We start from the raw sequence: 11444 nt of genomic DNA, 5'->3' as shown, positions 1-11444 counted from the left end.
AGGCAGGCAGAGAGAGAGGAAGGGAAGCAGGCTCCCTGCCGAGCAGAGAGCCCGACGCGGGACTCAATTCCAGGACCCCGAGATCATGACCCGAGCCGAAGGCAGCGGCTTAACCCACTGAGCCACCCAGGCGCCCTTGATTTATATTTTGAATACCTGTGAAACAGATTTCCGGAGTTCTTTACCCCAAAAGGTGCAGCTCTTAGGCAGTGCCCCAGGAGTCTGTAGAAAGGTGCAGATGGAGCCAATTGTTGGCCCAAGCATCTCCTGTCAAGATGACTGTGGGAAGTTCAGCCAGTTGTGCTGACCCTTGGGTGCTTACCTTTATCAGGGACATCTTGGTTAAGGGATGAAAAGCAGTACATATCTAGTGAGCTCCATTGTATGTAATGGTATTACTGCTGTCCCTTGAACAGAAAAATTTGTCCATTGAACTTCAAATGGAAGTTTGAAGCGTACAAACTCTGATTGCACTTCACTCAGCTGAACCCAAGTTACTCCTCAGTTTTCAAGGGATTCAGAAGAGTGGTGACCTCCTCTAGCACCATGACATCTAACAAAAGAATGAGGACAGGGGAGAGCATGTCCTTCTGCAGATGGGATATGTCATGGGGCCCCGATTTGGTTTTATCCTGTAGCAAGGAGGGCTTGGTGGTTGTGCTGAGCTGCAAGGTGTTGCTTTTAGAACCCAAGGCATGAACAGCTGGGTTTGGAGGATTACAGGCACTGGGCTCGTAGATCCTCTATTTCCAGGAAAGTCCATCATGCTGTCAGTAACTGCTGTTCTAATGGCATATAGTGTGGAGCTAGGGAGATAGTTTCTTGCATCAGAACCTGTGGACAGCTTACAGACACTGTGGGTGGTGCAGGCTCCAGTTGCTGAAGTCTCTATGGTAAAGGGTTCTCTGTGTGTATGTGTGTGTGTGTGTGTGTGTGTTTTGTTGGCGGGGAGTAGCACTAACAGAAGTGTCTATGATAATTTTGACAAATTTTAGAATCATTTTTGGGAGGGGTCCTCATTCAGCATGACTCATTTGCAAGTAACAGTATAGATAGGCTTAAGTAAAATTTGTAATGAGGAATATTTTTCTCCAGACCCCCAAAATGCCTGATAAATATTGAGCTTGTTTTAATATTGTGGGTGCCAAGAGGGTTTTCTTGACATTATTGGGGTGGAGAGGCCCTTGGTTTACTAAATACTTTTAACTAAGGTGGCAGTCCTTATGCTGTGTTTGGGGCAATGGTCCATCCCCTTTTTGTGAACTCCTTTGTGCATATTTGTATGTCCTGACTGGTATGTCAGAAGAATGTCTTCAGAGGAGAATGTAATCCAGGTAATGTCATACCTGTGCTCCTGGAGAAAAATGGATACAATTACAATATTGCCTGTAAAGGTTGCATGTGATGGCAAGCCTTTCGAGGTATCTTGTGTGGCTAGCTAGATAAAGGTATATCGTGTCCCACTAGAGGTGAAAGAAAAATGTGACTGAGAGGTTACTGAGAGAGACATTGACTAGAATATTAGCCAGATTTAAAATATCAAATATTTCCTAGTTTCTGATTGGATAGAGTCAATAATTTCCATAGTACTGGGGACAGGGGCCTTAATGGGTAGGTGCACCGCATCAAGGGCACAGTAATCCACTGTGAGGCACCATTCATTTTCCCAACTTTAACAGGCCACATTAGGCTGTTAAATGGAAAAGCAGTAGGGATAATTAGTCTTTCACTATTTAGGTCCTATGTAATAAATCCCAATCCTCTAAGGCCCTGTTTTATGTTATATTGAATTGTATTTACTATTTTAGCTAGAGGTTGGAGGAGGGCTGGTCCACAGGGTCTCACTTTTTTTTTTTTTAAAGATTTTATTTATTTATTTGACAGAGAGATCACAAGCAGGCAGAGAAGCAGGCAGAGAGAGAGGAGGAAGCAGGCTCCCCGCCGAGCAGAGAGCCCGATGCGGGGCTCGATGCGGGGCTCGATCCCAAGACCCTGGGATCACAACCCAAGCCGAAGGCAGAGGCTTTAACCCATTGAGCCACCCAGGGTCTCACTTTTTAAAAAGCCATTTGTACGCTCCAAAGACTATTTAAATTTTTTGTTGGGTCAGAGCATCCATTGCCCATATGGGATATTTTAGGGTGATGTGTACTATACTATATTACCAGGGAGAATTTAGGCAAGGCAGTACTTCTGGGGGTTAAAGTGATGCATACCTATTTATGGTCCATTTTATGTTGAGTAATTCCCTTAAGATTATAGGAGGTGCCTTGTTTAAATTTAGTGGTGTAACTATAGTTTGAGCCCAGTATTGATTAAAGTCATGAAAATTTGCCACTTGATACATTTCAACAGATGTTGAAGTTAATTAAAAAACCTTTGCCGTACAGATACAAAAGCCAATCTTTATCTTTTGTTGTATAAATTATTTTAATAAGTTTTGCATTTTGGATTTCCAACTAGGCCAAATTGTGGATTTCTGTTTCAGTTTTTCTGTTTGGTTTCTTTTTTTCTTTTTTGGTTTGTTGCTTTGTTTGTTTTTTTTCTCTCCCTCTTGGTGGTGAGTGAATATGGTGGTGAGTGGAGGGAGTCCTATCTACCATTTCATATTTATAAATTTGAACCTTCAGGGAACCTCAAGTCAGTATCGCCAGGGCTAAGGGCATGTGGTTATTTTATGGAGTTTAAAAACCCTATTTTGGGGCACCTGTGCAGCTCAATTGGTTAAGCATCTGCCTTCAGCTCAGGTCATGATCCCAGAGTCCTGGGATTGAGCCCCTCTGGGGCTCCTGCTTCTCTCTCTCCCTGCTTCTCCCTTTCTCTTTGCCTGCTGCTTTGCCTGCTTGTGCTCTCTCTGTCTCTTTCACTGAGTCAAATAAATAAATAAATAAAATCTTTAAAAAAAAAAAAAAAAGCCCTGAGCTTAAGTTGAGGCTGAATTACCCCTTTGCTGTGCCACCTGGGTGCCATGGGTGGTTTTCTCTATAAACCCAAGGATCAGGATTTCTGTTAAACAGAGGCATAGGTGGCAGCAGCAGCAGGACAAGCAGGAACAACAGAGGTTTTTAAGGGGCCTGGTGAGCTCTAATTGTTCTCACAAGGGCTGCTCCCTTCCCTCCTCCGAACTCTTTTCTCTCCCTTTTGTAAACTCCATAATGGCTCTCTTTCAAGAGCGACCACCCATTGGGCCCACATCTTGCATAGGGTATACTCTCCCCGCCCACCACCAGTCCTCAATGGGGGCCAATGCCTGATTCATTTGTTTTTAACTCAATTGTTTGTATAAATCAGAGTGTATTTGCCAGCTTCCCACAAATGGTTAGTAAGGTTGCTTCCACTCTCTTAGTATTACAAATATAACAAACATTGTTGACTCTATGTACATAGGGTTTTAGTTTATACCCATTTTAGGCCTTACTAGGTACTGCAGATTACTCTTCAAAGAGGTTGAGCTAATTGTCACTCCCATTGCATGGTATTTTTGCTGTTTAATCTTCCTCTAGCTGACTATGAACTTCTGGAGGCTAAGGACTTTGTTTTATTCATTTTTTAAAAAAGATTTTATTTATTTATTTGACAGACGGAGATCACAAGTAGGCAGAGAGGCAGGCAGAGAGAGAGAGAGCCTGATGCAATGTGGGGCTCCATCCCGGGACGCTGGGATCATGACCTGAGCCGAAGGCAGAGGCTTTAACCCACTGAACCACCCAGGCACCCCTGTTTTATTAAATTTTTAATTCCCAGTGCTAATTAAACTACCTAACAGTAGTAGTCGTTGGAGAATATTTGTCACATGTGTGAATATATGAACTGTAGAGGGAAAAAAAACCATTACTGTTTTCTAAAAGCTTAAATATTGTTTTCAAGTTAATTTATCTAGTTTGAACATTAACTCTTCTCATTTTAAAATGAGCGTTTCTCAGTAAGTAATTTAAATTATTGGTACTTGTTCCCAGGTAATAAACGAAGGGGAGTCAAGCTTTGCTGCTGAGCCCCAGGAAGAGTTAGAGGAGAATCCTGGTCCAGTTGTGGATGAGAGTAATACAGTTTCAGCAAAAAAACAGGGACCAAATTTACATAACTGGAGTAGTGACTGGAGCTTTTGGGTAATATTTTTTTCTTCCTTATATCTTCATTTTAATCTTAAATACAAATTTTCTTTAAGTTTATAACAACTCATAAAATATAGTGTTGTCTTATTAGCGTCTAGATTTCAGATGTTTAAGTCCAGAGTCCAAGACATTTCTGATTATGCTCTCCTTTGGCCACTAGAATGCACTGTTGTCTGGTTTGCTGGAGTGGAATTGTCTGCTTCGGTTTCCCTGGAAGAAAACTACACCACAGAACTGGATTCCACTTACACTGTTGTTCACTGTATTAGCAAGACTAATGTTATGCAGAAACCGTATTTCTAAATGTTACTGAGAAATCAGCTATTTTACATAATTTTGATTTAAAGAATTAGCTTTGATACCGAAAAGGAAGTGTAACAATATTTGACCTGTAGCATATTAATAATTATAAGATAGGTTTTGAAGGTAAGAGTTTCACATTCTGTTTGCACTGTACTTACTTGGTTGTATGACCTGAATATGGTTCAGGTTTCCCCCACTGTAAAATGAGACTCCTGCTTGTTGATTAGGTGCACAGAGTTTTTTGGTAAGAATAACATTTCTATTGCTGTATGAATGCTAACATTTATTATTTTAAAGGGCTCGTTCTAAATCTCGCGGTTCCTGACAGTTATGAGATATTTGAAAGAATCTGGTATAATGCAACTATAAATGAACTTTATACAAGATTATAAGGCATTTATAGTTCAATATTAAGCTGATCTCTTGACGATTAGGTATATACTTGGTAGCAGAATTTCTTTTCTTTTTTTTTTTTAAGATTTTATTTATTTATTTGACAGAGAGAGACACAGCAAGAGAGGGAACACAAGCAGGAGACATGAGAGAGGGAGAAGCAGGCTTCCCGCTGAGCAGAGAGCCTGATGCGATGCCTGGCTAGATCCCAGGACCCTGGGATCATGACCTGAGCTGAAGGCAGATGCTTAACAACTGAGCCGCCCAGGTGCCCCAGTAGCAGAATTTCTTATAATTTTAGAGTAACCTAAAAAAGACATGATATTAACAGGTTATAAAGATTAGTATAAGTACCATTATTCTGTTCATAATTAATAGCTCAGTTTTTGAATATTACTGAAACTTTTTAAAAAAAGATATTATCTATTTATTCATGAGAGACAGAAACAGAGAGAGAGAGAGGGAGAAGCAGGCTCCCCTCGGATCAGGGATCCCAATGTGGGGTCTGATCCCAGGACCCCGGGACCACGACCCAAGCTAAAGGCAGACACTCAACCAACTGAGCCACCCTGGTGTCCCAAATGCTATTGAAACTTAACATAAATAACCGTTTCTTAATTCCTGTTAAGAAATGCAACTAAGTTTTAATTATTTATTTATTTTTTCGTGCTCTTGATCCTTTTCGGACGAGAGCTTAAAGACTACTGATTTTGAAGATTTTATTTATTTATTTGAGAGAGAGAGAGAAAGTGAGAGAGAGCATGAGAGGGATGAAGGTCTGAGGGAGAAGCAGATTTCCCACGGAGCTGGAAGCCTGATGTGGGACTGGATCCCAGGACTCCAGGATCTTGACCTGAGCTGAAGGCAGTCGCTTCACCAGCTGAGCCACTCCAGCACCCTTCAACATAAGTTTTTAAAAACCATATCCTGAAGAAAATGTTTAATTGCTAAGAAATATACCAAAAAACTACACATCCTGAAAATGATGTCATCTATATTGATTATATTACTTTTGGTTACATTCAGAGAAAGTTTTTGACTATTATAATGTTTTAGCCATTCTGTACTATGATTTTTGTTGCTACGTTATGGATTGGAAAACCTTTATAGTTCTAAGAGCTATCTACAGGACTAAAAAGTCGCTGTGGTTATTCTTGGCAGACTTAAAGCAAGAAGAAGGGTAAAGCAAGAAAAGGAACAAGCAGGGGAATGAGGATTTAGTAATAAGAGAGAGAAAAAGAAGATATATGCGTTCTAGAGCTTTGCTACTCAAAGTGTAGAATGTGGGGCCAACAAATTTGGCATCACCTGTCAGCTGATTAGAAATGCAGTCTTGGGCCCAGCCTCAGATCTACTGAATTAAAATCTTTATTTCACAAGAGTTCCAGGAGATTTGTATGCACTTTCAAGTTTGAGAAGCACTTGTTTAGAGTGTTAAAAGTCTACTTTGGGGCGCCTGGGTGGCTCAGTGGGTTAAGCCGCTGTCTTCAGCTCAGGTCATGATCCCAGGGTCCTGGGATCGAGTCCCGCATCGGGCTCTCTGCTCAGCAGGGAGCCTGCTTCCCTCTCTCTCTCTCTCTCTGCCTGCCTCTCCATCTACTTGTGATCTCTCTCTGTCAAATAAATAAATAAAATCTTAAAAAAAAAAAAAAGTCTACTTTGGCTGAGTTTGTGTCTCTGTGCGGATTACAAGCATCTTACTTTGAGGAATTTTTTTTTTTTGAGGAATTTTTGTATGAATTCACATGGAATAGATTTATTTATTTTTTTATTTTTTAAAGATTTCACCTATTTATTTGTCGGAGAGAGAGAGAGAGAGAGAGCAAGCGAGTGCAAGCAGGGGAGCTGCAGGCAGAGGGAGAAGTAGGCTTCTTGCTGAGCAAGGAGCCAGATGTGGGACTTGATCCCAGAACCCTGGGATCATGACCTGAGCCGAAGGCAGATGCTTAATGACTGAACCACCCAGTTCTCCCACACGGAATAGATTTAAAGACAAATACAACATCTTAAAAGTTTTACTGACTTTTTGGAGGTCACTTGCCCAGAAAGTGTACTATCAGAACTGAGAAGCAAACAAAACCAAAAGGAGCCCGAATAGCTAAATCAAAAGTCATGCTTATGTACCTTGTGGAGGAGAAGTCCTCAAGTAGTCATTTGGAATATCTTTAATATATTTTTGACATATTTTTATAAGCCTAAATCAGTTGGTTCCCGTTTTATAGTTGAATAGGGTATTGGAGATAGGGGAATTATTTGGTGATAACACATGGACAATGGGAAGAAATGACATCAGAAGCTCAAAAAGTGTAGCAACGTGGGCCTCTTAATGTGGAGGCCAAAGGTCTATGTAGATTAGCTGGCTCTAATATAATAGTTATTGGTAGAAGTGATGGTTAAAAAGTCTGCAAAATAATGCACTTTTTCTCTGTCATTTTAAATCCATCTGCTTCTACCACTGACACCACCCTGTTGCTGTTTTCACATTCTCCTGGCAGTAAAGTTGGAATTGAATGAGTGTAGTAAGATGGTTGCGTTCACTGAGGGAGCCCAGATCAACACAGGAAAGACCAGTACCAAGGCAGGGAAATATTCATGAGACACATGACCTGGTAGTTAAGCAAATAATTGAAAACAATGTCAAGAGCCCATTCACTGGAATACCCAAGGAATCTGGATTTGTGCTTTTACACTTATGGAAGGTTTCTACCAAAAGGAATTGATAACTTTTTTTAAATTAACATATTATGTATTATTTGCCTCAGGGGTACAGGTCTTTGAATCATCAGGCTTACACATTTTGCAGTACTCACCATAGCACATACCCTCCCCAATGTCCATAACCCAGCCACCCTATACATCCCTGCCCACCCAGCAACCCTCAGTTTGATTTGTGAGATTGAGAGTCTCTTATGGTTTGTCTCCCCCACCAGTCCCATCTTGTTTCATTTTTTCTCTCCCAACCCCCATGACCCCCTGCCCTGCCTCTTAAGTTCTTCGTATCAGAACCCCCACCCTGCCTCTCAAATTTCTCATATCAGAGAGATCATGTGATAATTGTTTTTCTCTGATTGACTTATTTCACTTTGCATGATACCCTCTAGTTCCATCCACATCATTGCAAATGGCAAGATTTCGTTTCTTTTGATGGCTGCATAGTATTCTATTGTATTTATATACCAAATCTTCTTTTGGTTTGGTATATAAATATATATATTTATAAATATATATATATATATATCCATATATATCCACTCATCTGTTGTTGGACATCTATGTTCTTTCCATAGTTTGGCTATTGTGGACATTGCTGCTATAAACATTTGGGTGCACGTGGTCCTTCGGATCACTACATTTGTATCTTTAGGGTAAATACCCAGTAGTGCAATTACTAGCAGGTAGTGTAGCTCTGTTTTAAACTTTTTGAGGAAGCTCCATGCTGTTTTCCAGAGTGGCTGCACCAGCTTGCATTCCCACCAACAGTGTAGGAGGGTTCCCCTTTCTCTGTATTCTTGCCAGCACCTGTCGTTTCCTGACTTGTTAATTTTAGCTATTCTGACTGATCTGAGGTGGTATCTTACTGTGGTTTTGATTTGTATTTCCCTGATGCCGAGTGATGTTGAGCACTTTTTCATGTGTCTTTTGGCCATTTGGATGCCTTCTTTGCTGAAATGTCTGTTCATGTCTTCTGCTCATTTCTTGATTGGATTCTTTATTCTTTGGGTGTTGAGTTTGCTAAGTTCTTTATAGATTTTGGATACTAGCCCTTTATCTGACATGTCATTTGTGAATATCTTCTCCCATTCTGTCAGGTGTCTTTTGGTTTTGTTGACCGTTTCCTTTGCTGTGCAAAAGCTTTTGATCTTGATGAAGTCCCCATAGTTCATTTTTGCTCTTGCTTCCCTTGCCTTTGGTGATGTTTCTAAGGAGAATATGCTATGGCTGAGGTCAAAGAGGTTGCTGCCTGTGTTCTCCTCAAGGATTTTGATGGATTCCTGTCTCACATTGAGGTCTTTCATTCATTTTGAGTCTATTTTTTTGTATGGTGTAAGGAAATGGTCCAATTTCATTCTTCTGCATGTGGCTGTCCAATTTTTCCAACACCATTTGTTGAAGAGACTGGAATTGATAACTTTTTAAAGTTTTGGTATTTAAAAGAGGTAAGCTCCAGGGACATGAAAAAAATCACTGGTGTAGAATAACTCATATACTCTGGCCTGGCTAACTCAGTTGTTCCACAGTAGTGAATTTAGAGGGCAGTGTGATTGTCATTGGGTGAATTGGAGATTGGGCACAAAAGATCTGGGATGGAGTGTACACTCTGTCCCTGGTGATTACACTGTCTTGTGCTCTTGAGTATGTTGTTGAGTATGTCTGTCAGGTGCCTCACTTATAAAATGAGAGATTGGGTCATAGTATTACAACATTGGTGTGTCTTGAATCAATATGAGAAAAAAAGCGGAGGCGGTGTTTGGCTAGCAGGTGCTCATAATTTACATTCCTGGTAGCTGCATATCAGTTATAAAAAACTCTAGGCATATATAGTGGGAATATGTTACATGGAGAACACCTTTCCTTAAGAGTGGTAAAGAGGGTTGAAAAGTGCTGGATAAGAGGACCTCCTATTTGTAATATTGGAAAATATATTTTTATGATTCCCCATAAATAAGAAAGTTGTGAGAACTTGACAAAAGGATACAAGACAAAAAAAAAAAAAAAAAAGGATACAAGACAGTGAAGTAGAGTTCACTAAAGGTTTTTTGTTGTTGTTGAGGCTGGTTTCTTTTTAGACCTTATCCATTTAATTTTGTGCTGCTTAACAGATTGACTAGTGAGTGTCTTTCTGACAGTAGGACTTTATTTTTTAAGTTTTATTTATTTAATTCCAGGGCAGTTAACAGCTGACAGATGGACTTTAATTTAAAGGCGTTTGATTAGGACACCTAGGTGGCTCAGTCTGTTTACCGTGTGCCTTTGGCTCAGGTCATGATCCCAGGGTCCTGGGATCAAGTCCTGCACCCTGCTCAGGGGAAAGCCTGTTTCTCCTGCTGCCTCTGCTGCTCCCCTTGCTTGTGCTCTCTCTCTCTCTCCCTGTCTCACTGTCAAAAAATAAATAAAATCTTAAAAAAAAAAAAAAGGAGTTTGATTAAATCACCATAGACCTGATAGTGAGACCAATAGCAGCAGATTTTCTATTTCAATCCTGTAATATAGAAAGAGGAATCTTAATTGTTATATTTGTTTTCTTTTTTTAATTTAAAAATTACAATATTTCTCAGGTCATAATTTCTCAGGTTGTGCTCCCTGCTCAGTGGAGAGCCTGCTTATCCCTCTGCCTGCTGCTCCCCTTGCTTTATGCTTTCTTTTTTAATTTTATTTTAAAGGACTATTTTTTAAAAAGATTTTATTTATTTATTTGACAGAGATCACAAGTAGGCAGAGAGGCAGGCAGAGAGAGAGGGGGAGGCAGGCTCCCTGCTGAGCAGAGAGCCCAATGCAGGAGCTGAAGGCAGAGGCTTTAGCCCACTGAGCCACCCAGGTGGCCCCTGCTTTATGCTTTCTTTCTTTCTCTCTCTCTCACTCTTACTCTATCTATAAATAAAATATTTAAAAATAAATAAATAAATAAAATAAAAAATTAAAATATTTAATCCTCGTATGTGGGAAATGAGTTTTATTAATAACTTTTAAGTCCCAATGTGACAAAAATTATATGAAAGGGAAAAAACCTTGAAATAAACTTAATGGCATATAAATATGAATACTTTTGCTCTTTAACTCTTAGTAAAAGTACATAGCAGAAACAACAACAACAAAACCAAATCCCTAAAAACTGACAAAACAAAAACTCTTTTTTTTTTCCTGACTAAAATAATGGTGTATTCCAGGTGGATTAATGTCCCAGAGGAAGAGCCTACAGAGATTTGCAGCAGACATATTGATTTAATGTAACTTCTTTTCGTGATGTAGGGCTAGTAACTATTAAGAGTAGAAAAAACCTTTAAGATTTTCTTTTGCTTATGCTTAGAAAATGACATACTGGGGCACCTGGGTTCCTCAGTTGTTTAAATGCCTGACTCTTGATTTCAGCTAAGGTCATGATCTCAGAGTTGAGAGATTAAGCACCACATTGGGCTCTGCACTTAGCATGGAGCCTGGTTAAGATTCTTTCTCTCCTTTCCCTCTATCTTTCCATCTCACCTCCATACTTGCATGCTCTCTCTTTCAATAAATAAATAAATAAAATAAAAATAAAAAAATATTTTTGTTCTAAAACATTTTTTAAAAGATTTTTTTAATTTACTTGAAAGTGAGAGAGAGCACATGAACAGGGGGAGGGGCAGAGGGAGAGGGAGAAGCAGGCTCCCTGCTGAGCATGGAGGCCGCTGTGGGGTTGATCCCAGGACCCTGGGATCATGACTTGAGCCAAAGGCAAACGCCTACCCGACTAAGCCACCCAGGTGGCCCTGTTCTAAAACAAGAATAAAGCAAGTCTAGATTTTGAACCATTATATATGTACAAATAATAAGTACTAGTGTTTTGTTAGAAAAATATTTAGAGTTGAATTTTTGTAGATCACAAGCAATTTTTTTCTAATTATACCAGAAATCAGGAATCTTGACTCTGTACTTTATCAT

The 11444-nt window shown here is 39.8% G+C and overlaps 1 protein-coding gene across 1 annotated transcript in view; it reads left to right on the top strand.

Annotated features, from left to right (window-relative positions):
- Positions 1 to 11444, top strand: part of LOC111150891 (GRAM domain containing 1C) — a 90413-nt gene that overhangs the window by 2021 nt on the left and 76948 nt on the right. Inside the window, exon 2 of the mRNA XM_022508574.1 lies at positions 3957 to 4106. Coding sequence (XP_022364282.1) covers positions 3957 to 4106 — 150 coding nt within the window. The remainder of the gene's footprint in view (positions 1 to 3956; positions 4107 to 11444) is intronic.

The sequence above is a fragment of the Enhydra lutris genome, unplaced genomic scaffold, assembly GCF_002288905.1.
Source record: "Enhydra lutris kenyoni isolate GAN:26980312 unplaced genomic scaffold, ASM228890v2 scaffoldscaffold2, whole genome shotgun sequence".
Classification (NCBI taxonomy): Eukaryota; Metazoa; Chordata; class Mammalia; order Carnivora; family Mustelidae; genus Enhydra; species Enhydra lutris.
Note: the sequence above shows the minus strand (reverse complement) of the source record. Positions and strands in the feature narration are given on the sequence as shown.